Below are 27,677 nucleotides of genomic sequence, written 5' to 3'. Positions count from 1 at the left end.
CATTACATCCTTTTTCAGGATGCTAGGCTCACTATTACACGATTCCTCAAATGCCAACTTACTGAAACCTAGCCCGTAGTGTTACACCTTCCCCTCGTTCATACAAGACATCTTGAATAGAAACAGAGCTACCATCAGGTGCCGTGACACACGCATCCCGAGATCACAGCATAAGGTCCCACCCCACCCTCCGCAGGGAACATCAGAAGCGTTGGGGGATCACTCACTCTTCCTCCCACCCGAGGGGGACGTCATCTCTCCCTCTGCACCCACAGCCTTTCACCTTCTCTGGCCCCTTCTGCCTTGAACTCGAGCCGCTTGCGTCCTGCTGTGCCCGCCTCCCAGGCGGAGAGCTCCCGCGGGCAGGAGTCCGCACCGCCGAGAGGCCAGCACGCGGGGACTCTCCGCGAGCACGGCGCGCTTCCCGCCCGCCCTCGGTTCGCTCCTGCGGCGAGAACGAGCCCCGCCTCCGGGCCGCCGAGAGCAGGGGCGCCGGCCTCCACCGCCTCCCGCCGTCTGGGACCCGGCGCCGTCTGGGGCGCGGCGGCGGCGCGGCACTCGGGAGGCGGCGCCCAGCCCAGAGTCGGTCCCCTCCTGGCGCGGCCCGGGCGGCGGCCGCGCGTCCGCAACCCCACGCGCCCTCGCGACGGTCGGGGCGAAGGCGCGTCACGCGCTCTGGACAGAGGCCCGAGCGGGGAGGCCGAGCGCCGGCGGGGGTCCTGCCCGGAGGCGAAAGCGCGAGGCCTCGGACCCCGGCGCCGCTCGCGCTTCGGCAGATGGCTGGGCGGCGCACGCGAGGGTGGAGCGGTCCTCGCCCGGCCCGCCCAGCACGCCCCGCCCGCTCGGACCTCGGGACGGGGGGTCACCCCGCGGGGCCGGCCCGGGGGTCGCGCGCACCCCCGCCCCCTGCCCGCGCCATCTTGGAGCGCTGAGGCGGCCTCTCCAGACGCCGCGAACCGCCGCTCCGGCCGTCGCTCACCCGCACTGCCCGGGGCCAGGCCCCCTGCCCCCTCCGCGACCGCTGCCACAGCCAGGAGCAGCAGCAGCGCGCCTCGCGGGAAGCTCCGCACGGCAGCCATGTCCCGGCCGCGGTCCGGAGCCGCGGGACACCCGCGCCAGCCGGCCGCCGCCGCTGCCAACGAGCCCCGCCCCGGCCCCAGGCCTGCGGTGATTGGCTGCCGCTGCCCGCGAGCCCCGCCCCGGCCCCGGGGCCTGCGGTGATTGGGCGCCGCTGCCCGCGAGCCCCGCCCCGGTCCCGGGTCTGCGGTGATTGGCTGCCGCGCGGTCGGGCCCCGCCTCTCGGCCGCACGGAGTTTCCAAAACCTGTTGCGGGCCGGGTTTCTGCTCTTTGTTATGCCCGGCTGTGTGGGGGCCTTGGCGCCCGGTCCCGCAGCCGGCGCCTTCCAAGAGGGCACTCAGGATGGCAGAGCTGCAAGGGCCCTTAGAGCGCCTTTGCCACCTCCCGAGGTTTGCAGATGCCGTCGCTGGGGCTTAGAGAGGGGACCGACCTAGCCAAGATCACACTGCAAGTTCTCCTGAGGACTAGCTTGTGGTCCAAGGCTCAACCAGAGGGACTTCTCCCTTTCACATACCCGCAATGATCCTCTTACTATCCTTTCTGCCCAGACGCTGCTTCACACCCAAAGAAGGCGTGTCGCCCGGGACAACTGGGCCTCCCCTAAAATCTGAGGAGCTCTGCCGCAGACATCGTCCCCTGACAAGGGCCCGAGGCATGGATTTGCCACTGAGGCTCTTTGGCACCTGTAGCCTCATGTTTCTTTGATGACCTATTAAGTACCTATTCCTATCAGGAAAAGCTGGGGGGAGGATGCTTGTGTATCTAGATATGGAGATCCTTGAACGTCAGGTTGAGTTTAGACTTTAAGAGACAATTTGGGGGTGGGGCCCCACTCACCCCCCTTACCCCGCAGCTACTGCGGGGAAGGTTTGAGAGGGTCCGCTGGCTGGCAAAGCTCACTCTCTCTCTCTCCCTCCCCCTCCTCTTGTCTGTCTCTGCTCTCGAATTAATACAGTTTTTCCCTCCCCTCCCTTTTTAAAAAAGCACCACCGTGGTTAAAATTTTTAAATCCCTTAATATCATTAAAATATCCAGTAAGTGTTTACATTTTCCTTATTGTCTCATAATTTCCTTTTACAGTTTTTCAAATTACAATCAAAGTCCATATATTGAGGTTGGTTTGTATCTCTTTCAGGTCTCCTTCTGTCTATTCTCTTTGTTTTAAGTTTGCAAGAGGAAAACAGAATAAATTATGATAATCTTTGTAAACATCTGCTCCGAAGACAGCTCTCTGGCTCAGACTCTCTCGCAGGCCCCCGCTTTTCCTTCAGGATGCAATGATGTGCGGTTATTTAACGGTGTCAGAGGTTCTCAGCGATTGGACCCAACCAGCTTCCTCTCCACTCCCTCCCTGCGCCCCTGCCACCATCCTGTCAGATCCTTTTACCTTCTCCCAGACCTCCCAGCTGCTTTCACCCCCTGTCACAACAGGTGTCTCTGCCCAGAAACCCCCAGTTCCTGTGGGAACCGGTCTCAGCTGAGGGAACGGATGGTTGCTCTGGGCCCAGCTGTGCCCTGGAAGCACTGAGCAGGCAATGGGCTCTGCGTAAGATCAGCACATCTCCCTTTACCTGGGACTGTCCTGGTCTTAAACCTGAAAGTCCCATGTCCCAGGAGCTTCATTAGTACCAGGCAAAATGGAACACAGTGTCCTTAGCTCTCTGCACCTCAGAAAATGTCATAAGGGAAGCCTGTAGGGGGCTTCCGTATGGAAAAATAGGGTCACACAGGTTGCAATCTTGGTTGTATACATTCTGCGTTTTGACAAATGTATAATGACATGTAACCACCAGCATTCTTTCTGCTTTTTTACATGTGGCTATTAGAAAACTTAAAATTACATATGTGGTTCACTTTGGGGCTCCCATTATATTTCTATTCTACATACTGGTGTGATTATCTTTTATTCTAGACAAAGGCTGATGCTTAGAGATCAGTATGGCACTTTAAAAATGTTTCTCACCAATGATTTTGTCCTGAGTGCAAAAGAATCTTTCTGTATTTTAGACAAATAAAACCCATCAAATCTTTTGATTCATGTTTATGTGGTATCATTTCTCCATCATTTTGCTTTTAACTTGTTTCTTTATATTTAAAGTAGGTTTCCTTTTTTTCTATTTTCTTTTTTAAAATTTATTTTTTAATTGAGGTCGCATTGGTTTTAACATTATATATATTCAGGTGTACATCATCATATTTCAACTTCTGTATAGACTACATCATGTTCACCACCAAAAGTCTAATTGCCATCCGTCACGCTACACGTGTCCTTTTACCCCTTTCACCCAACCCCCTCCCCTCTCGTAACCAGCAATCTATTCTCTGCATCTATGTTTGTTGTTGTTTATCCTCCACATGTGAGTGAAATCATATGGTATTTGGCTTTCTCTGTCTGACTTACTTTGCTTAGCATAATAGCCTCAAGGTCCATCCATGTTGTTGCAGATGGCACGATTTTTGTCTTTTTTTAATGGCTGAGTAGTATTCCATTGTATATATATACCACATCTTCTTTATCCATTCACCCATTGATGGGCACTCAGGTTGTTTCCAAGTCTTGGCTATTGTGAATAATGCTGCGTTGAACATAGGGGTGCATATATCTTTTTGAACTAGTGTTTCATGTTCTTTAGATAAATACCCAGCAAGGGAATAGCTGGATTGTATGGTAGTTCTATTCTTAATTTTCTGAGGAATTTCCATCCTATTTTCCATTGTAGCTGCACCAGTTTCCATTCCCACCAGCAGTGTATGAGGGTTCCCTTTTCTCCACATCCTCTCCAACACTTGCTATTTCTTGTCTTTTTAATAACAGCCATTCTGATGGGCACGAAGTGATATCTCATTGTAGTTTTGATTTGTATTTTCCTAATAGTTAGAGATGTTGCGCATCTTTTTGTGTACCTGTTGGCCATCTGTATATCTTCTCGGGAAAAATGTCTGTTCAGATCCTCTGCTCATTTTTCAATTGAGTTGTTTGGTTTTCTGTTGTTGAGTCGTATGACCTCTTTATATTTATTGGATATTAACCCCTTATTGGATATATGATTTGCAAATAACTTCCCCCAATTGGTAGGTTGTCTTTTTATTTTGTTGATGGGTTCCTTTGCCATGTAAGGTAGGTTTCTTGTAGAAATCATGTAGTTGGTTGCTTTGTTTCTTTTTAATCGAATCTGAGAATATCTGTCTTTTAATTGGAGTGTTTAAACCACTCAGATTTGATGTGATTATGGACACGATTGAGTTTAAATCTACTGTCTTGCTCTTTGTTTTCTCTTTGCTCCATTTGTTCTTTTCTCCATTTTCTACTTTTCCTCTTCTCCTACCTTCTTTTGGAGTAATGGAGCGCTATTTCCATGGTTTTGTTTTCTCTCCTCTGTTGGCTTATTGGCTCTACTTCTTTGTTTCTCTTTTCAGCAGATGCTCTAGGGTTCTTAGCACACATTTTAACTTATTACAGTCTACCTTCAAATAGTAGTTATTGCTTCGTGTAAAATGTAAGAACATGGCAACAGTATCCTTCCACTTTCCCCTCCCATCTTTTGTGCTAATGTTGTCATACATTTGCTCCTATGCACTGTTAGTATTTTGCTTTAGATAGTCAATTATTTTTTAAAAGATTATAAAAAGAGATTATGAAGTGTCTTTTATATTTACCCACACCTTAAGCATTTCTGATGCTCTTCATTCCTTTATGTAGCTCCAGATTTCTCCCTGGCATCATTTTTCTGCTGCCTGAAATCCTTCCTTTATTTAACTTTTATTATATTGCCAGTCTACTGGCAATAAATGCTCTCGACTTTTGTTTGTCTGAAAACAGTTTTATTTTGTATTCACTTTTGAAAGATATTTTCACTGGATATAGAGTTCTAGGCTGACTTATTTTTTTCCTTTGCAACACTTTAACGATGTCATTCAGTTGTCTTCCGGCTTGCGTAATTTATGACAAAAAGTCTCCTATAATTCTCATCTGCTTTTCTCTGGGTAACGAGTCTTTTCCCCTCTGTTTGCTTTAAAGTTTTTTGGGTTTTGTCTTTAAACCACTGGTTTTCAGCAATTTGATTATAGTGTGCCTTGGTGTGGTCTTTTTGCATTCCTCCTGTTTGGGGTATGTTGAGCTTCTGGGACCTGTGGGGCTGTGTTTCCTTTCCATCAGATTTGGAAAAAGTTTTGGCCACTAATTTCTCAAAGCTTTTTCTGCCTCCTCCGATTAAACGGAGTGAGATTGGTAACCAAGTCTCTGTTCTTTTATTTTTTTTCCCAAATTCTTTTCCTCTCTGTGCTTCACTTTGGTTAGTTTCTATTGCTACATATTCAGGTTCACTCTTCTTTCCTCTGCAGTATTTCATCTGCTCTTAGTCCTTTCCAGTGTATTTTCATTTCAGTATATTTTTAATTTATAGAAATTCCCTTTGCATCTTTTTATATCTTAATTTCCCTCCTCATTATATACATGTTTTCCTTTGTATCCTTGAACATATTTATAATAGCTAATTTAATGTCCTTGTCTGATTCTGTCATCTCTATATGTTTCTATTGATGGATTTTTCTCCTGATTATGAGTCATATTTTCCTGCTTCTTCCCATGCTGGACAAATTTTGATTGTGTGCCATACTTGTGAATTTTATATTTTGAGTGCTGAAATGTTTTTGTGGGTGTGGATTCATTTAAAGAAGTTAGGCTTTGTTCTTGTATGCAGTTAAGTTACTTGTGGATCTGCTGAGATTACCCATTCATTTATTCAATATGACTGTATTTTCCTTTAAGTACTTTCATATATGTATAACAAGTGCTTTAAAGTTCTTGTCTGCTAATGCCAACATCTGGGTAATCTTGGCGATGAGTTCCATTGACTGTTTTGTATTCTAGGTAATTGGTTACATTTTCCCATTTTTCACGTGTCTAACAAAGTTCCACTTTTTGCTGGACCTAGAATATGCTCCTTATATAAGGGCATGGTCCCCACTCCTAAGGGGTGGCTGTCACTTTAGCAGAAAAATGGAAACTATAAAAATAGAACCAAATGGAAATTCTAGGCCTATAAGTAAAGTACTATGAGTTAAAAATTCACCACACTGGAAATGGCAGAAGAAAGAGTCATTGAACTTGAAGCTGGATCAACAGAAATTGTGCAGTCTAAAGAACAGGGAAGAGAAGATTGAAAGAAAATGAACAGATCTTCAGTGACTTGTGGGACCATATCGAGAGGTCTCATGTATGTGTAATTGGAGTCCCAGAAGGAGAGGAGAAAGAATGGGACAGGAAAAAATGGAAAGAATATAGCCAAAATCCCCCAAATTTAGTGAAAAACATCAACTTTCAGATCCAAAAAGCTTAGGGTACCCCAGGCAGAATAAATACAAAGAAAACTTCAACTTAGACACATAATAGTCAAACTGCTGGAAATTAAAAATAAAGAGAAAATCTTGAAATAAGCCAGAGAAAAATGACAGATTAAATATAGGAAAATAATGAGACAGGTGAGAGCTAACACTCATCAGACACAATGGAGGCCACTTTTACCCATCCCACTGCTACCACCCTAGTTGAAACCACTGTCATCTCTTGCCTGGAATATTGCAATAGCTTCCAAACTGGACTCTTTTCTTTTACCCTTTCTCCCTACGGTCTATTTCCAACAGTGCAATTACTGTGATCCTTTCAAAATGTAGCTCGGTTTCTGTCATTCTTCTCCTCGGAACTCTCCGAAGTCTTCCCATCTCATTCAGAGAAAAAGGTAAATGTATTCCAATGGTTCTCAAGGTCTTTTATCCTTGCCTCCTCTTATCTCTCTGATCTCATTTCCTACTATCTCTGTCTCGTTCAGCGGCTCTAGCCTCTCTTGCTCTGTGTCTTTCCTTAATTGCTCCTTGTACCTCCTGCCTCAGGACCCTTGCCTTTGTCATCCCTTCTGCCTGGAATTCTCTTCTCCCAGACAGTTGTACAACCCTCTCTCTTCCTTTACAGGCCTTAACTCAAATGGCCTCTCCCCATTACCGTACTTAAAATTACAGCCCAACCCAACCCCCGCACGCCCTCTTTCACACTTTATTCTTTCAAGAGCCGCTATCACCTTCTAACCTCTTATATACATAGTTTACTTTCCTGCTGTTGTTCATTATGTGTCTCCCTGCACCATGAGGGGAGGGATTTTTCTCTTAGACTTTGTTTCCTAATTGCTTCCTGCAATAGAATCTGAATCTCTCTGAGGAAGAGAAATTTTCTAATTAAGAACATGGCAGGTTTTGTTGATTTTAATTAACTAGGACCCCATGCATTGTTTCTAGGAATTTATGGATAGTAAATTTCTGAAGTTAATCTTTAAAGGAATTAATTTTTCTTGTTTTGTTTAGCCTGAACACATTTCATTATGGTGAATTGACCTATCTTGATAAGGAAGAGGTTCATTTTGAGTTCTTTAACTAGGACTTTGTGGTATCTTATTTCATAGTATATAATGGGCCAATATTTTGAAATATTAATTTATATCTTTTTTATTCCCAACAATTCCTTCACTAGAACTAAAACATGAGAGTAAAGCATTCATTTCTTCAGGGATGATCATTAGAGTAGAAAAGCAAACAAAGAGGACAATTCCTAGGTTTTTGGTTAGATGAATAAATGAAAAGCAATAGGATATATTGGATATATTGGAGTATTTGAGGAAGCCATTTGGTTTAAAACTAATTTGGCCTGACCTTGTCTTTCCAAAAGGGTCTGATGTGGCCTGTATTGTACATGCATTGTACAACTGCTTTAAACATTATCAATGTCCCAAAGACAAGAATGATGCCCTTAAAGATAGGGATGTATCATCCCCCATATCAGCATTTCCTTAAGGATAAGCATCTCTTCCTAGAAACTAAGGATTAGTTACCAACCTGCTGTGCCCACCTTGTGACCACTGATCTGCTGTGCCAGCGGAGAAATCACATGACTATTGTAAAAGGGACATTCCAGTGGCCTAGTGGTTAAGTTTGGCATGACCCACTTTGGTGGCCTGGGTTTGGATCCTGGCCACGGACCTACACCACTTAGCAGCCATGCTGTGGCAGCAGCATTTTTTAAGAAAAAAAGAAAAAAAGAGAAAGTTTGACAATGGATGTTAGCTGAAGGCGAATCTTCCTCAGGAAAGAAAAAAAAAGCAAGGGAGGACATTCCTGTCATATGCAATGTATGCTCTTTGTTCCAAGATGACATATAACCATTCTGTGCACCCTATTTCTTTGGTGCCCTTCCTTCCTTGGAGAAGGAAGGCCTCGGACTATAGTCCTCAGACCTGGCTCATAATAAACTCACCCTAAATTTTAATTTATAGATTAGTTATGGACTCGGTGTGTCAACAGATTTTAAAAATAGACATTTGAGGGTCCAGCCCAGTAGTGTAGTGGTTAAGTTCGCACGCTCTGCTTTGGCAGCCTGGGGTTCTAAGGTTTGGATCCAGGCATGGACCTAACACCACTCGTCAAGCCACGCTGTGGTGGCATCCCACATGAAACAGAGGAAAATTGGCCCAGATGTTAGGTCAGTGACAATCTTCTTCAAGCAAAAAGAGGAATATTGACAACAGATGTTAGCTCAGAGCCAATCTTCCTCACAAAAAGAAAAAGAAAAAAAATTAGACATTTGAAATTCCAAGCGGAGACAGAGACAATAGCTTTAAGAGCAAAAACTTTTGAGATATCAGAACCTAGACTGAAAGGCTGAGGGCATAAAATATTTGTATGAACAACAGGTATAGAAGAATACTGTGATCAGTCCCACGTAGTCCACCTTCTCCTCACCAGCCCCCAACAATCTGACTCACTCTGATGGGGGAGGAGAAGAAGGGGTCCCTTTTGGGGGATGCAATGAGGTGGGATGCAGAACCCTAGAAAGACTTGAGAATATGCGCTAAGAGGGGATCTGAGCCTCACTTTCCATGGAGCTCGGGGAAGTGACACACCTCATAAAATGGCCCTGCGCTCAGCGTGATGTAAGTGTAGAATAGAAATGGCCGCAAGTGTGTCCTGCTCCTTACTCCCGCCTAGAGTGCCACGGAAGAGGAGCTGGATGCTTTCTGTGCCCTTCAACAGGGGCAAGGCAGGAGTTGAGAGAGAGCCGAGAGCCTGAAGAGGCCTCAAGATCAGAATGTGGGGGCTATAGCTGCTGTTTGCGTGGTCTGTACAATTATATACCAGATAGGAATGCAGATGTGAACAGGCATTGATGACAACTGAGGCCCAGATGTCCTGCCTTCTTCCCCAGTCCCAGTGGATGGCTTCGGCTCTATGCAGTCCTCTCAAAACTAGGGAGGGGTGTTGGGGAGAGGCCTTGACTAAACTGAGATCCCACTGAACTGACTGAGATTAAGTTTCAGTCATTCAGAAGGAAGGGGGCTCACGGAGACAACTAGCTGTCCATCAGAGATCCGTGCTGCCCTCCTAGAAGTTGTTGCTTGGAATCAACTGCCCAGCCAGAGAAAGCATTTTCTAACTGCTGTCATGTTCGCTGTTAACTTTATCATTGGGAGCATGGCCTTGGAGAACAAAGGGTCCTTGTGCCTTGGAGCAGAATCTGTGTAGCTGACATCCCCATCAACCTCTACAGCGAGATCTCAGAGGAGGAGGAGAGGCCCCACCCCAAGGCATCCAACACCAACATGTTAGAAAATGCGGCACTGTCATCCTCAACCTGTGGTGCTGGTGTAACCTCCTGCCAGCCTCCAATGAGCCCTCTCTTTAGAGCCCGTGAGCCTGTGAGCGTGAAATTGTCCCCATTCTCTACTCTCTTTGCCCGTTTATTTCAGTAATTTTCAAACTTTAAAAAGATTATTTTTATTTTTTAGCAGCAGAATCCTTTTTTTCAAGAAAATCTTATAGAGTCCTGCTATATAAAATTTTTAAAAAGTGGTGTTTTATTGCTACATTTATTTTATAAGTTCAAATTTATAATAATTACTTGGTTCAAAGATAATGAACAAGAATTCAAAGATAATAAATGAGACTTTGATGAACAGAAAACCTTGAAATCTGGCATTATCATCATAATTGCAGTCACATCAGTTTCAGCTTCCAATTTATTTCTGTGTTTGGTTTTGGCTGCCTGCTGTAGAGAAAATCCTGATTCCTACAGATGAGTAGTTTGCAAAGGGTCTTGGTTTTCAAAATAGTCCACCTTCTAATCTCAGACTACTCTTTATTTAAATTAAAATGGTACCTTGATAAAGAAGTACTGAGAAATTGTTTCAATATTGATTCATGAAAACTTAAGTCCATACCAAAATCTGCACATGGATGTTTATAGCAGGTTTATTCATAATTGCCAAGATTTGGAAGCAACCAAGATGTCCTTCGGTAGGTGAGTGGATAAATAAACTGCAGTGCATCCAGACTGTGGAACATTATTCAGTGCTAAAAGAATGAGCTATGAAGCCATGAAAAGACATGGAGGAAACTTAAAAGCATATTACTAAGTGAAAGAAGTCAATCTGAAAAGGTTATATAGTGTATGATTCCAACTATGTGACATTCTAGAAAAGGCAAAATTATACAGACAGTAAAAAGATCAGTGGTTGCCAGGGGTTAGAGGTGAGAGGGATGAAGAGGCAGAGTACAGGGGATTTTTAGGGCAGTGAAACTATTCTGTACAATACTATAATGGTCAATACATGTCATTATACATTTGTCTAAACCACACAATGTACAACAACACCAACAGTGAGTCCTAACGTAAACCATGGACTCTAGGTGATGATGTGTCAATGTAGGGTTATCGACTGTAACAAAGGTACCACTCTGGTGTGGGATTTTGATAGTGGAGGAGGTTGTGCATGTGTAGGGACAGGGCATGTGGGAAGTCTCTGTACCTTCTGCTCAATTTTGCTGTGAACCTAAAACTGCTCTAAAAAACAAAGTTTATTCATTAAAAAGATACCAGTTAGACATGAAAAAATCAGGAAAATACCGATTCACTAATAAGATTGGATAACTGCTCAAAATCCTTATCATAAATGTAAAGTCAGAGAAGTAGCACCCCAAATGTACGGTTAATCCCAGTACTATTTATAATGTGACATTATTGCCGTGTGACCAGTTACATGTTCACTTGTTGTTGTGCAATTGGCTATGACACCGTGATGAGAACGTGCACCAAGCAGATGGTTCTGAGCCTCGCCCAGCACTAACGAGCACAGTGCACAGGTGTACTCCCTGGCACGATTTTATGTGAGCGGCTGTGCATAGGCTTGGATTAAAGAAAAGATCAGCGCAGAACTACACTTTTTCTAATCAAGGGCACATTTAAGGAAGATAAAATAAATATACAGAAACAGCAGGAAAAAATTTATTCTGAGGTCTATACAGAAGGGCGTCAACTCAACAGCATACGTGGTAATGTGGTAGTAGCCTCTAGTGTGTCAAAAATCAAAACGTAACAAGTTTGCGTGTGTCTGTTGTCTTACTACATATTAAAAGTTATTTAGAACATATATATATATATATGTATATATATATAAAAGAAATAAATCAAATACTTGTGGAACCTGACAAACCTCCATTCGATTCTTGTTTGACCAGACGATATTATTGAAGAGTTTGGTATAATGTACATTTGAACATGTCTATTTTAATTCTGATACCCTCTTTCTCTCTCAAAATAATGAATCACGCTCTCTTCTACAGCTGGAATAAATATATCATTCTGTTCTTTTTCAGCTTTTTGTAATCATGATGGTGTTTTATGTTTATTTCTACTCCATCTGAAGTTTATGGCAACGCATGGCGTGATGTATGGATCAAAAGCCAACCTTCATTCAGTTAAATACTGTTACTGTCCCACTCTTTATTAAGAAGAGATTCCTTCTTCATGCTATTAATTTTTTTATTAATGTTATGATAGATTACAACCTTGTGAGATTTCACTTGTACATTTTTGTTAGTCTGTTGTGGGTGTACCTCTTCGCCCTTTGTGCCCTCCCCCCACCCCCCCTTTTCCCTGGTAACCACCGATCAGATCTCCTTGTCAATATACTAACTTCCACCTATGAGTGGAGTCATATAGAGTTTGTCTTTCTCTGACTGGCTTATTTCGCTTAACATAATACCCTCGAGGTCCATCCACGTTGCTGCGAATGGGCCAATTTTGTCTTTTTTATGGCTGAGTAGTGTTCCATTGTGTATATATACCACATCTTCTTTATCCAATAATCAGTTTCTGGGCATGTAGGCTGGTTCTACGTCTTGGCTATTGTAAATAATGCTGCGATGAACATAGGGGTGCAACGGACTCTTGAGATTTCTGATATCAGGTTCTTAGGATAGATACCCAGAAATGGGATGGCTGGGTCATAGGGTATTTCTATTTTTAACTTTTTGAGAAATCTCCATACTGTTTTCCATAGTGGCTGTACCAGTTTGCATTCCCACCAACAGTGTATGAGGGTTCCTTTTTCTCCACAACCTCTCCAACATTTGTCACTCTTGGTTTTGGATGTTTTTGCCAATCTAACGGGTGTAAGGTGATATCTTAGTGTAGTTTTGATTTGCATTTCCCTGATGATTAGCGATGATGAACATCTTTTCATGTGTCTATTGGCCATATTCATATCTTCTTTTGAGAAATGTCTGTTCATGTCCCCTGCCCATTTTTTGATCGGGTTGTTTGTTTTTTTGTTGTTAAGCCGTGTGAGTTCTTTGTATATTATGGAGATTAACCCTTTGTCGGATAAGTGGCTTGTAAATATTTTTTCCCAATTAGTGAGCTGTTTTTTTGTTTCAATCCTGTTTTCCCTTGCCTTAAAGAAGCTCTTTAGTCTGATGAAGTCCCATTTGTTTATTCTTTCTATTGTTTCCCTCAACTGAGGAGTTATACTGTCCGAAAAGATTCTTTTGAAACTGATGTCAAAGAGTGTACTGCCTATATTCTCTTCCAGAAGACTTATTGTTTCAGGCCTAATCTTTAGGTCTTTGATCCATTTTGAGTTTATTTTGGTGTGTGGTGAAAAAGAATGGTCAGCTTTCAATCTTTTGCATGTGGCTGTCCAGTTTTCCCAGCACCATTTGTTGAAGAGACTCTCTTTTCTCCATTGTAGGCCCTCTGCTCCTTTGTCGAAGATTAGCTGTCCATAGATGTGTGGTTTTATCTCTGGGCTTTCAATTCTGTTCCATTGATCTGTGGGCCTGTTTTTGTACCAGTACCATGCTGTTTTGATCACTGTAGCTTTGTAGTATGTTTTGAAATCGGGGATTGTGATTCCGCCGGCTTTGTTTTTCTTACTCAGGATTGCTTTAGCAATTCGCGGTCTTTTGTTGCCCCATATGAATTTTAGGATTCTTTGTTCAATTTCTGTGAAGAATGTTCTTGGGATTCTGATTGGGATAGCATTGAATCTGTAGATTGCTTTAGGTAGTATGGACATTTTAACTATGTTTATTCTTCCAATCCATGTGCATGGAATGTCTTTCCATCTCTTTATGTCATCATCAATTTCTTTCAAGAAAGTCTTGTAGTTTTCATTGTATAGATCCTTCACTTCCTTGGTTAAGTTTATCCCAAGGTATTTTATTCTTTTCGTTGCGATTGTGAATGGGATTGAGTTCTTGAGTTCTTTTTCTGTTAGTTCATTGTTAGTGTATAGAAATGCTACTGATTTATGTATGTTGATTTTATACCCTGCTACTTTGCTGTAGTTGTTGATTATTTCTAATAGTTTTTCTATGGATTCTTTGGGGTTTTCTATATATAAGATCATGTCGTCTGCAAACAGCGAGAGTTTTACTTCTTCGTTACCTATTTGGATTCCTTTTATTTCTTTTTCCTACTGAATTGCTCTGGCCAACACCTCCAGTACTATGTTGAATAGGAGTGGTGAAAGTGGGCACCCTTGTCTTGTTCCTGTCCTCAGAGGGATGGCTTTCAGTTTTTGTCCATTGAGTATGATGTTGGCTGTGGGTCTGTCATATATGGCCTTTATTATGTTGACGTACTTTCCTTCTATACCCATTTTATTGAGGGTTTTTATCATAAATGGGTGTTGGATCTTGTCGAATGCTTTCTCTGCATCTATTGAGATGATCATGTGGTTTTTGTTTTTCATTTTGTTGATGTAGTGCATCACGTTGATTGACTTGCGGATGTTGAACCATCCCTGTGTCCCTGGTATAAATCCCACTTGATCATGGTGTATAATCTTTTTGATGTATTGCTGTATTCGGTTTGCCAAATTTTGTTGAAGATTTTTGCATCTGTGTTCATCAGTGATATCGGCCTGTAGTTCTCCTTCTTTGTGTTGTCCTTGTCAGGTTTGGGGATCAGAGTGATGCTGGCTTCATAGAATGTGTTAGGGAGTACTCCATCTTTCTCAATTTTCTGGAATAGTTTGCGAAGAATAGGTATTAAGTCTTCTTTGAATGTTTGGTAGAATTCTCCAGAGAAGCCATCTGGTCCTGGACTCTTATTTTTGGGGAGGTTTTTGATTACCATTTCTATTTCCTTACTTGTGATTGGCCTATTCAGATTCTCCATTTCTTCCTGATTCAGTTTGGGGAGATTGTAGGAGTCTAGGAATTTGTCCATTTCTTCCAGGTTGTTCAATTTGTTGGCATATAGTTTTTCATAGTATTCTCTTATGATCCCTTGTATTTCATTGGTATCTGTTGTGATTTCTCCTCTCTCATTCCTAATTTTATTTATTTGCAATTTCTCTCTTCTTTTCTTGGTGAGTCTGGCTAAAGGTTTGTCGATTTTGTTAATTTTTTCGAAGAACCAACTCTTTGTTTCATTGATCCTTTCTGTTGTCTTTTTTGTTTCAATATCGTTTATTTCTGCCCTTATTTTTATTATGTCCCTCCTTCTACTGACTCTGGGCTTTGTTTGTTCTTCTTTTTCTAGTTCTGTTAGGTGTCGTTTGAGGTTACTTATGTGAGCTTTTTCTTGTTTAGTGAGGTGAGCCTGTATTGCGATGAGTTTCCCTCTTAGGACTGCTTTTGCTGCATCCCAAATGATTTGGTATGTCGTGTTCTCATTTTCATTTGTCTCCAGATAATATTTGATTTCTTCTTTAATTTCTTCAATGATCCATTGTTTGTTCAGAAGCATGTTGTTTAGTCTCCACATTTTTGCACCTTTCTCTGCTTTTTTCTTGTAGTTGATTTCTAGTTTCATAGCATTATGATCAGAAAAGATGCTTGATATTATTTCAACTCTCTTGTATTTATTGATGTTTGCTTTGTTTCCCAAAATATGGTCAATCCTTGAGAATGTTCCATGTGCACTTGAGAAGAATGTGTAACCTGCTGTTTTTGGATGAAGTGTTCTATATATATCTAATAAGTCCATCTGGTCTAATTTTTCATTTAATTCTATTATTTCCTTGTTGATTTTCTGTCTGGATGTTCTGTCCATGGGTGTTAATGGTGTGTTGAGGTCCCCTACTATTATTGTATTGTTGTTGATGTCTTCTTTTAGTTCTATTAAGAGTTGCTTTACAAATTTTGGTGCTCCTGTGTTGGGTGCGTATATATTTATAAGTGTTATGTCTTCTTGGTGGAGAGTCCCTTTTATCATTATATACTCTCCCTCTTTGTCGTTCTTTATCTGTTTTGCTTTGAAGTCTACCTTGTCTGATATTAGTATAGCGACACCTGCTTTCTTTTGTTCATTATTAGCTTGGAGTATTGTTCTCCATCCCTTCACTCTGAGTCTGTGTTTGTCTTTGGGGCTGAGGTGTGTTTCCTGGAGGCAGCATATTGTTGGGTCTTGTTCTTTGATCCATCCTGCCACTCTGTGTCTTTTCATTGGGGAGTTCAATCCATTTACATTTAGAGTGACTATTGAGATGTGGGGGCCTACCACTACCATTTTGTGTCTTGTTTTCCAGTTCTCTTCAGTTTCCTTTGTTTCTCGTCCCATGGTTTAATCTGTTCTGATGGAGAGCTGCTACTCTCTGTTGTTGTCCTTCTACTTATCTCCTCTGCTCTTGGTTTTGTAGCCCCTTTCCTTTTTTTGATTTTTCAGGAATGAGGGTTTTCCTGAGGATTTCCTGAAGAGGAGGTTTTGTGGCAATGAACTCCCTTAATTTTTGTTTATCTGGGAAAGTTTTTATTTCTCCATTGTATTTGAAGGATATTTTCACTGGGTAGAGAATTCTCGGCTGTAGGTTTTTGTCCTTTAGATTTTTGAATATATCATTCCACTCTCTTCTAGCTTGTAAAGTTTCTGCTGAGAAATCTGCTGATAGCTTGATGGGGGTTCCTTTGTAGGTTAGTTTCTTTTCCCTGGCTGTCCTTAGTATTTTCTCCTTGTCGTTGACTTTTGCTAGCTTCACTACAACATGCCGTGGGGTTGGTCTTCTTGCATTGGTAAAGTTTGGGGATCTATTGGCTTCTGTCACCTGAAGATCCATCTCTCTCACCAGATTTCGGAAATTCTCAGCCACTATTTCTTTGAATAGGCTTTCTGCCCCTTTCTCCTTCTCTTCTCCCTCTGGTATACCTATAATCCTTTTGTTGTGTCTCCTAATTGTGTCTGATAATTCTCGGAGAGTTTCTTCATTTCTTTTTAGTCTTACTTCTCTCTCCTCCTCTGCCTGCAGCACTTCTATATTGCCATCTTCCAAATTGCTAATTCTTTCCTCCATGTTATCGGCCCTACTGTTCAGTGCATCTAGATTTTTCTTAATCTCCTCTATTGTGTTCTTCATTTCCAGTATTTCTGTTTGGTTCTTCTTTATCGTATCAAACTCTTTTGTGACATAGCTCCTGAACTCGTTGAGTTGTCTATCTGAATTCTCTCTTAACTCATTGAGTATTTTAATGATGGCTGTTTTGAAGTCATCATCATTTAGGTTATATATCTCATTTTCTTTGGGATTGTTTTCTGTGTATTTGTTATTTTCCTTCTGTTCTGGAGATTTAATGTATTTTTTCATATTGCTTGATGTTGTAGATTTGTGCCTCCGCATAGAGATAGAGTTTAGTTGCTCCTTCCACTTGTTTCTGCTGCTGTGATGGGGGAGCAGCTGTTTATACTGCACCAACCAGGAACCCTATCCGCAGTGGCTAACTGGGCCAGGGCCCCTCCTCGTAGTCACAGTGGTCCTTTGGATTCCCTCTTCTGCCATGGGGGCCGTCATGGGGGGGCTTCAGGCTGCTGGTGCCTACTGTTGCAGCCCACCTAGACGTGCTCCCTCCTTGGGGTCTGCAACGGCGTTATGGGCTTATCCAGTGGCCAGGGGTAGGATCACTTATATTTGCCACTCCCTCACTGTCGGCACCCACAAAATCTCACTTGTCCACTATGGGTCGCAGCAGAACTATTGGCATCTTCTACAGTCTGTGGTTAGCTCACCTAGCTGTGCTACTTTTGTCCCGGGGTGTTCCAGCCTTGTGGCTGCCGGATGGGTGCTCTCTACTAGTGCTGTGCAGAGGCTTTCCCTGAGGCTGCTGTGAGCCTGTAGGGTTTCCCCCTAGGCTATGGAGCTGGGTCACTGTAACTCCACCCAGCCCCAGTCCTGTTCCCCAGGAACTCGGGGAGCCCTTTGCCCTGTCTGGGGGATAGCCGGAGATCCTGATTTCAGTGGTAGCTGGTCAGCTGCTGCCCTGCCTGATATTCTCCTCTCCGGAACCCTCCCGGTGTTGTGGATGCTGGGCGTAGCCCCTCCGCTAATAGCAGACAGAGAGTTTTGTCTGCTGCCCAGGCAGAACTCTGGAGCTTCCCCTCCAGGCCACAGGGCTGGCCTCTGGAGCTCCCCCCAGCCCCAGTCCTCTCCGAGATCTCTGGCAGTCCCTTGCCCCACAGGGTGGGCAATGGCAGCTGGGAGTCACCTCGCCCTCTGGGATTCTCTCCGGGACTTTCCCGGAGTTGTGAATGCTGGGCGTGGCCCCTCCGCTAATGGCAGACAGAGAGTTTTGTCTGCTGCCCAGGCAGAACTCCGGAGCTTCCCCTCCGGGGCGCAGAGCCGGCCTCTGGAGCTTCACCCAGCCCCAGTCCTCTCTGAGATCTCCGGCAATCCCTTTCCCCACCGTGCAGGCAGTGGCAGCTGGGGGGCCTCCGTACCCTCAGTGATTCTCTCTGGGACCCTCTGGGTGCCGTGAACACTAGGCGGGATCTCCCCGCCAATGGCTGGGAGAGACTCTCCCCGCGGGCTCAGGTCTGTAACTCTAGAGTTTCCCTCTGCGTTTAGGAGTAATTGCGGGGGGTTTAGGTAGGGTTCTGGTCACCTGTTTCCACCGTCGCTTCTCTGTTGTGTGCTCGCTCCTGCCCTAGGTGTGTGTTGATCTTCTGGGGGCGTCCGTTGGAAGAAAGCCGCTTGCAGGTACTAGGCTGTTCGGTCGGGGTCGGAGAGTTTTCACCTATCTCCACATCCTCCCCGAGGGAAGTCCGTCCACCTTCCGATGTATAGGCGCATGCGTCTCTCAGACGTCCTGAGATGCTGTCTGGATATCCTTTGTTAAGTGATGAGTGTCCAAATAATTGTAGACTCGAAGAGGGAGAGACAAAGAGGACTACTCATGGCGCCATCTTGGATCCTCCAATCTTCATGCTATTAATTTTGACCTGACATATGCATATTAAATTCTTATAGTTGTAACTAATTTTCTGATATCTCTGATACCATTGATTTTACAAAACTTCAAAAAGCCAATGGTGTATAATTCAATAATTGTTACTTTGTGATAAGTTCAAATCTGGTTGGAAGAATCTAACCTGCGTGGTTCAATGGTTCTTCACTAACAATTTATGTAGTTCAGTAGCATCTTCAGGGGATTTAAAACCACTAAATAAGTATGTTTCTAAACTCAGGTTTCCTATTGGCCTTACCTCGGACATAGTGAGATTCAAAATTAGGGGTGGAGCCCAGGAATACGCATGCAAAGAAGTTCTTCTGTTTGTTATAATTTGAGAGCTTCCACCTTACAAATCAAGGTCATTTGTATTGGATTTTTCCTTCCATGCCCCTCATCAATCACTCTAACCTTCCTTCATACTCCCATAACATTCATAATGTTTTCTTGACTCATATCTGGAATTATATTTGTTCTCTATGAATGTTCTCCTTTTCTGAGCTCATATTACTACTAATAGATTTCTGGTTAATTTTTAGAAATACAGTAATTGTGTCCTCAGCAAAATTTGGCATATATTTATTTCTTCCTCTGCTATACTTATGCCTCTTATTTTGTACTTGACCACATTTTTATATCTATTTGCACTTGACTGCACTTTAGAGCTATTTGAAGTGGGAATAACTGGTTTCTGGTCTGACATGTCAGAAGCTTGGAAGTTGTCACTCTGTACTAACAAGTAAAAAGCTGAACGAGATAACAAATCAACAATTCTGCTTAGATCTCAAGAGAAGTGAGGTCACAGGGCAAACTGCTGTCCCCCACATTGGAGAGACCAGACTGGGTTGCTGATGCTGGAGGACTTGGCACGTGACAGGAGACTTCCACATGGGCGCTGCTTCCCTGCCTCTTCCTGCAGTCCCTGGCCCTGGTCCCGAGTATTCTTGGGCTTGCTACTCAGAGTATGGTCTGCAGGACAGCAGCATGGGCATCACCTGGGAACTTCTCAGAGGTGTAGAATCTGGGATCCCACCTCAGGCTCTCTGAAACAGAATCTGCATTTTCACAACGTCCTCAGATGACTCCTGAGCACATAAGTTCCAGAAGCACTGATCTCAGGAGCTTGTAGAAATGTCCCCCACACGGCGGGTTTGCAGCAGGCACAGGTAACCAGAGCCACAATCAGCCACCCAAGTTTCCTTCAAATAGTGCCCTCAGTGGCATTAGAAGTTTGGAGCCATTGCTTATGAACTGTGGAGGGCATGAATTGGGGAGGGAGCCCAGAGGAGGCTCCTCATTCATGAGTGGCAGGTTGTGGGGTGTGAGCCACCAATCCTCTCTGGGCTTATATTGGACAAAATAGACTTTAAAGCAGAAACTGCAACAAGAGACAAAGAAAGGCACTACATAATGATAAAGGGAACAATCCAACAAGAGGGTATAACACTTGTAAATATCTATGCACCCAACATAGGAGCACCTAAATACATAAAGCAGTTATTAACAGACATAAAGGAGAAATAGTAACACAATAATAATAGGAACCTTTAGCACTCCACTTACACCAATGGATAGATCATCCAAACAGAAGATCAACAAGGAAACATTGGCCTTAAATGACACGTTAAACCAGATGGACTTAGTAGATATATACAGAACATTCCATCCAAAACCCACAGAATACACATTCTTTTTGAATGCACATGAAACATTCTCCAGGATAGATCACATATTAGGCCACAAAACAAGTCTCAATAAACTTAAGAAGATTGAAATAATACCAACCACCTTTTCTGACCACAACAGTATGAAATAGTATGAAACGGTATGAAACAGTATTAACTACAAGAAGAAAACTAGAAAAGTCACAAATATGTAGAGGTTAAACAAAATGCTACTGAACAACTATTGGGTCAAGGCAGAAATACAAAAAGGAATTAAAAAATACCTGAAGACAAACGAAAAAGAAAATACGACATGCCAAAATTTGTGGGATACAGCAAAAGTGGTACTAAGAAGGAAGTTCATAGCAATACAGGCCGCCTCAAGAAACAAGAAAAATCCCAAATAAACAATCTAAAAATATACCTACAGGAACTAGAAAAAGAAGAAAGAATAAAGCCCAAAATCAGTATAAGGAAGGAAATAATAAAAATCAGAGCAGAAACAAGTGAAATAGAGACTAAAAAGAAAAAAATCAAGGAAATAAAGAGCTGGTTCTTTGAAAAGATAAGCAAAATTGACAAACCTTTAGCCAGACTCACCAAGAAAAAAAGAGAGAGTTCTCAAATAAATAAAATCAGAAACAAAAGCAGAGAAAGGATAATGGACACCTCAGAAATACAAGGGATTATAAGAGAATACAATGAAAAGCTGCACACCAACAAATAGGATAATGTAGAAGAAATGGATGAATTAACTTACAGACTAACCTAAGTAGGAGATGGACAGCAGGCCCAGAGAAAGGAGCTGGCAGGAGAAAGGAGATGGCAGGGGCCTCCAGCAGCCGGCCCGCGGTCCCGCCCACTGTCTAGTCATTAGTTCTGTCATCAGTTCATTTGGTTTTTGTTTGTTTGCTTACTTGTTGCTTTGTTTGCTTGTTTGGTCTTTCAGTTTATGCCTGGAACCATCACACAAAGGGTTTGAAGTAATCCAAATATACATCCAAGGCCAAAAAATTAAAAATAAATGGGTGAGGAAATGGAGCAAAGGGAAATTAAAAGTAGAAAAATTATAAATTTACAAAGCTAGGGAGGGGTAAGATTCACCTCAAAATGCAGACCATGGAGAGGCCTTCTCAGCCGCAGAGCTGACGTGACACAACACACCCAGAGCAGATTCAAAGTTAGGACAGAAGCTCAGATGCACAAGAAACATTCTTGTACTGATTTTCTCCAATCAAATTTGGACATCGAGCCCCCATCTGGTGAGGTTGATGGGAATATTCTGTCTCAATCAGTAAGAGGCCTTCTACCCTCCGAGGGATTTCCCAGAGTCAGGAAGCCTCACCAAGGGCCCAGAAAATGGTGGACATTTGTTGGTTGCCCTCCCAGGATCTGTTGCCTCTCTACTCCTTTCTGAATGACTCCAGAGTTTCCTTTGTGCAGCAGCCACACATGTGGGTGAGACTGACCCCATCTTCTGTGTCAGAGGAGCGCCCTGCTGGTCTAAGTCCATCTTCACAATCTTATCCCACCTGCCACTGGGAGTGGTTTGTGGTTTGCATCCGCCCAGTCAGAGCAAACCTCAGGGCACTTGTTCTCTGCTGTGGGAACCAGAGGTTTCTATCCCACAAGTGAACGGGGAACCTGCAGGCCCAGGGCTGGCAGCAGCCATCTTGTGACCATGAGAAGAGTCAGCCTGAGAACAAAGCTGACACACAGAAGAGTGAAGAGTGAAGAGAATCTCAGAGCAAAGGAGCTGGGGCCTGATTTACCGTGCCTGAGGCTGGCCATACTTGCGAATAAGTCCACGTTATTCTTGAACCAGGTTGAATAGAATTTTCTCTTTTGTGCAATTGAAGGTCTCCTGCCTGATACAACCTCCAACCTCCACGCTGTTGTGGCTGCTCCTGACCACCCAAGAATCCAAACTCCAGACTCACAGCCCATCACGTCTGTGCATAACCAGTGGGGCCCAACTCTTACTAATGGCCAATGGTTGCTGTGGAATTGAGGATTATTATAACTCTTTGCCTTGCCCAAAACGTTTTTTGGATGTCCTTGTAGTTTGGGCACCCCCATGGGAGGGTTTGGAGGGTGTTAATGCCATGAGTCACATAGGTCCCGTGGGAAGAAGGGATTGAGAGCTGCTGCCTCCCAGCGGTGCAGTACTGCCGCGAACGTGATTGGAGCTGGGCTACAGGCAGGAGAGTGCAAACATCTCTGTTTCCTCGCAGGTAAGTCCCGCTGTTCAAGGTAGGAGCCCTCTCTTCCCGGTGCTACAACTTGAGGAGAATTCTTGCCATGGTGCCATTGGGCAACACACTGTGATGACGTAGCTGATATTTTTCACCTCATTCTTACTGAACACGGGCCTCTGGGATAACACCAAAGCACGTCCAGTAATCAGCAGTTCTACATAGGGCCGAACACTACACTCCAAGAACCCAGCTCTACTGAAACCAGGTTCTGTGTTTGTCTCTTAATTTTGCACACATCAATGACTCTTCACAGGTATGCACCAGCTTCTGGTGAGGATCTAAGATTTTGCTAGCATAAAATAGCTATGATATGATGTCACTGTGGTTGTGCACAAAGCTAGCAGTTAGCCAGCATCTCTAGAAATGTGAAGGCTCTTTCCTTCTAGGTTCTTAGATAGAAGATTCCATTGCCCATGGAACAATGGGGTGGTGGTGTGGGAAAACCGGGTTAGTTTTTAGTCCTAGTCTCATGGCCCACAACATGCACCTTGGGAGAGTCCCTTCTCTAATCCAGGTTACCATTTTCCCATGAGAACAATGAGGAGTTTAGAAGTAAGGGGTTCTGACGACTTGGGATTCTGTGACAGTCACTCAGTTAGGTGTTTCTGATGTACCACGGGTTCTTCACAGCATCCTTCACATCTTTCTTCCTGAGGCTGTAGATGAGCATGGAGGTCAGCACTCCACAGAAGAGGGAAATGAGCTTGCCTGAAAGGTCCCATTTTTCTGTGCCCAGTGGGTCCTGGGACTTGGGCTTCCTGTACATGAAGAGGATGGTCCCATAGAAGATGACCACAACTGTGAGGTGGGCAAAGTAGGTGGAGAAGGTCTTTTGCCTCCCCTTAGCTGAGGGAATCCTCAGGATGGTAGTGAGGAACATGTAGGAGACAAAGATGACTAGAACTGGGAACCCCCCAGGAAGATCACATTGGCCACCCCTATACTGATCATATTGGTGGAGATGTCAGCACAGGCCAACTTCAGGACAGCCAGGATCTCACAGGTGAAGTGGTTGATGATGTTGTCTCCACAGAAGGGCAGCTGCATTTCTTGGGATGTCTGCAGCACAATGTCAATGATACAAGCCATCCAGGAGCCAGTAGCTTTACCCATGACCACAGGGTGCCTAAGAGCACTGCAGATGGCCACGTAGCAATTAAATGCCTTCATACTCAGGAGCACACACTCTGTGGTTCCCATGGCAAGGGAGAGAAACATCTGTCTAAAACAGGCTGAGAAGGAGATGGTTTTCCCGGGGGTCAGGAAGCTGTTGAGAGTAAGGGGGACTGAGGAGGTTGTGTAGCAGATGTCCAGGAAGGAGAGGTTCCCCAGGAAGAAGTACATGGGTGTGTGCGGGTGGGAGCCAAGGATGGTCACCAGGATGAGGACCCCATTGCCCAGCAGGATCATCAGGTACATTGACAGGATGAGCACAAAGAACGTTTTCTCTAGTTTTGGATGGGCTGAGAGGCCCGGGAGAATGAACCCCACCGCCAGGAGGACCAATTGAACCTGTCTATGGTGCATCTGCTCTGTCACCAGCAGGAACTCAGAAGGTCAATCTCAACACTCTCTGACTCTGAAGTGCTGGCTTGCCAGTGAGAAATGCACTTTCTGCTGAGAGGAAAACAGCTTAGCAATGGATGGTCTCTCTGTGGTTCTAAGTAAAATGCAGGGGACTAGAAAAGAATCTACTTTGTGACCTTAAGCCACCTTGTGTATGTGAGACATTTGAAATGTCCCTGTGGTGATTTAATTTACTTGATCAGACACACTTATTTCTACTGATATGTCTCCTGGATGGTGAACTCACCTTGCTCAACCCTGGTCACAAGAGTGAGACTAGATTCTCTTCATGTTCTCCTCTCTTGGTGCAATGATCAGGCCTGAATCTCCCGCTCTTAGCAGACTTTCCTGTCTTCATGTTGCCCTCATAGAACCATCCTCTAACCTTCCGCTCACCCTCCTGCAATAGCCCACCCAGGCCCAGGGCCGTCCTCTCATCCATGCCTTCATCCCATCCTGTCTTCCTCTCTGCATTCATCAGCCATCATGACTCACTCACACTTGGCTCTGAAAATCCACAGCCTTTCAGGGAAGAGTGCATTGGCTCCAGTGTAGGTCACAGTTCCAGACAAGGGGCACTGATGGGTCACTTTGGAAGGGCAAGGTGGACAGGGAAGGCCACTTGGGGAAGGTGACATCCAATCAGGTTCTAGTAGGAGGCTATGGGCTCTACTTGAGCAGATGTGTTGTGGAGGGTGATTGCATTCTAAGGCACTTATCATCCCCCAGCTGTGGTGCTGTCCTGGTCAGTTTGGCCTGATGCTCTGGGAAGCCAGGCTGGGTTACCAGCCACCATCTCAGCCTCCAGAAAGCCCCATGGGCATCTCTGTCTCAGTCTCCTGGTGGCTTCTCATCCCGCTGCCACTGAAGTCTGACTGATGTCTTATCTCTGACTTTGAAGACCTCGATCTTGGAAACGGGACCTCCAAACATCTAGTCCACCTGGATTTTTCTTTGTACACCCAAGCTGTGACCATCCAGTGTTTGCTTGATGCGTTCCACCAATGAAGGTCTCATTACCTCCTTAGGAAGCCTATTCTACCTTTATACATCTTTTTACCAGCTGGAAATTCTGTCTCTTGGGCCAAATCTCTTTATGTCTTCACCCATTAGTTCTAGTTCTGCTCTCTGGGGGCACATAGAGCGTGTCATGCTTTTCTGCCCCATAATGGCTCATCACAGATCTAAAGATAAAGCTTCCCTTAATTCTCCTTTTCTCTTTGGTCACACCCTAGGCTGAGTAAATCCAAATGTTTGTGATGGACTCCAGGCTTCAGGACTTTTTAAAGCTCCCCAAATGTTTTCAATATCCAGCCAAGATTGGGAACACTATGCTAACTTTATATTCTCAGGTATTCCATTCTGCTGTTACCAACTTTTTAAAACAAACAAATGAATAAACCAACAGAGAAACAAATGAAAAGCATTGTCTTTAAAGAATTTCGTGATCTCTCCCTGGACATTTGCTTGATCAAAACCATTCCCAGAATAGCAATGCCCACTGACAGGTTTTGAGGACCAGCCATCCTCACCTTCCTTGTGTTTTCTCAGGCCCTAAGTAGTCCGCCTCTCCTCTGCACATCCCAGGAAAGCTTGACGTGCTGGGGTGATCACTTCTGAAATAAATCCCCATCTTATTCCTCCACTCCTGAGCCTCCCTCTTCCCTGGGAACTTCTCCAGGTCTCTTCTGTCTCTCTTTCCATCCTCTCATTTCTCTTCCTTTTGCCCCCTCATGTATTTCTGTGAGTTGATAGGGAGTAGGAGGCTCTCTGCTCTTTCCTCCAATGTCCTCGAGGTCTTTGGAGGATGGGCACCTCTGTCACAGCCCCTCTATGCCCCGGGTGATGCTCTGCTGACAGGGTCTGTGCTGGGCACATTTCTTTTTGCTGCACTGGGGAAAGTCAGTCTTGGGGTGAACACTTAGCAGAGGGACCCAGTTGGCTCCATTGCGTAGAGGAACCTGCAGTAGCTGGTGCTCTGGGGCTGGAGATTTACCTCGGCCACAGCTTTCTGCTGGGAACTTGTTTCTGACACTCCAGGGATTCTGATCATGTTTAGTCTCTTCCCTCCCCTTGGGGCAGGTGGGGCTAAGAACCCCTCTGCTCTGGTGGCACTTGCCCTGAGTCAGGCCCAGATCCCGTGTAACCCTAGTGCCAAGATCTGAAAATCTTACCTTTAAGTACATTTCACTTCACTAGCAAGCCTCCATGACTAGACAGTAAGGGCCTCCTGCGTGTTTTGGCCAAGTTGAATGGTAGTTGAATGGTAGTTCTGCCTGGATCTTCTTACTCCCCATTCTCCATCAGTCCTCGCAAATGGCACTGACTTGCTGCTGAGGTTGCTCCTGAGATTTCCCTGGCTTTTTTCTGGGGACCTTAAATCTCTGTGTTTCTAGGTGCTTCCACGTGATTTTTTCCTGGACCTGCATAAACCTGCTGACAGCACAGAGGGTTTTGGCAGTTGGTTTTATTTTACTCTGTGCCTAAAACCTTTACAAACTGTCTAGGAATCCGTCTCCTCCAAGCTCTGCTTTGTGGTCTGGCCCCTTCCCGGGTTGCTCTGGGAGCACTTCCTGCGAGGAGTTCTGGGACTCTCCTGCCTTGTGCCAGCACGCGATGCCCGTGCCATCAGCTCAAGTCAACAGATGCTTACTGAGCACCTCTTCTGTGCCAGGCATGATTCTAGGTGCTGAGGACTCAGATGAAAATCCGAGTTTCTACTTCAGAGAGCTCAAGACTTAGGGGAAAACAGACGTGGTAATAAATCACTGCAAGAACTACGACAGCTACAACAGCACTTGTAGAAGCGGCAGTAGTAGCTATTATTGACTGAGTACAAATCATATATCAGCACCCTAATAATAATATTAATCTTATCTACTATCATTCTCACAACATCCTCAGGAGGAAAGAACTCTTATTCCTACTCTCAGACGAAGAGAGTAAGTGCAGTAAAACACGCATGTTCAAGGAGCTTAGGCAGATATCCTTAACCCACTGGTGAGCTTTAAGTTGTGGGAAGCTCAGCCATGTTACCGACTGCATTATCTTCTCGGCCCCTAGATGCAAAGGTCTGAAAGTGACTGAATGTCCATCTACCCCCGGCCTCTTCCATGCACAGATGGGATCTGCAGGGATGCTGTCTGGGGCCCCATGCCTCCGAGCTCAGAGTCCCTCTCTGACCCAGGGGTTAGATGTCATGAATCCCCTTGAGCAGTGCCTCTTCGACCCCAGGAAGGAAGCCACTGGTTTACTCTGTAAATGCAGTCATGGTTCCAACCTTCCTCCTCTTGTGAGAATAAAGCCGAGGCACGCCTCCTCTGGGGTCACTTGAGCCAGGTAGTTTGATTTGGAAGGGCTTCATGTTTGGAAATGTTTTCCAAAATGTTGTTCTCTCAGCGGCTGTGCAAAAGCAGTCATGGGAATAGTCACGGGGTGGATGTCACCTGCTTACGCAGGGCTTCCTAAAACATGCAACACTGGCTGGTCTTCAGTTCTGGCTACCATTATGCTGACAGACAACTGTAGCCCCAGGCTTGGAAGGGGCCTTAGGGCCTAACCAGCCCA

At 44.4% G+C, this 27,677-nt stretch overlaps 1 protein-coding gene and 1 pseudogene across 7 annotated transcripts in view; both read right to left on the bottom strand.

Annotated features, from left to right (window-relative positions):
* RECK (reversion inducing cysteine rich protein with kazal motifs) overlaps window positions 1-1,167 on the bottom strand; it is a 97,791-nt gene extending 96,624 nt beyond the window's left edge. For 2 of the 7 annotated variants that reach the window (XM_070250708.1, XM_070250709.1), the window contains exon 1: window positions 980-1,146. Coding sequence is in view for 1 of the 7 variants with exons in the window: in XM_023629662.2 (XP_023485430.1) it covers window positions 980-1,079 (100 nt within the window). In the remaining 6 variants the exon portion in view is untranslated. Of the gene's footprint in view, window positions 1-283; window positions 773-979 lie in introns of those variants that run through there. The other 5 variants (XM_023629662.2, XM_070250707.1, XM_070250710.1 and 2 more) reach the window with 5 other exon arrangements.
* On the bottom strand, window positions 23,140-24,038 carry OR13C7RP (olfactory receptor family 13 subfamily C member 7R, pseudogene; annotated as a pseudogene).

The sequence above is a fragment of the Equus caballus genome, chromosome 25, assembly GCF_041296265.1.
Source record: "Equus caballus isolate H_3958 breed thoroughbred chromosome 25, TB-T2T, whole genome shotgun sequence".
NCBI lineage: Eukaryota > Metazoa > Chordata > Mammalia > Perissodactyla > Equidae > Equus > Equus caballus.
The sequence above is the reverse complement of the archived record's forward strand: the minus strand, read 5'-3'. Positions and strand labels throughout refer to the sequence as shown.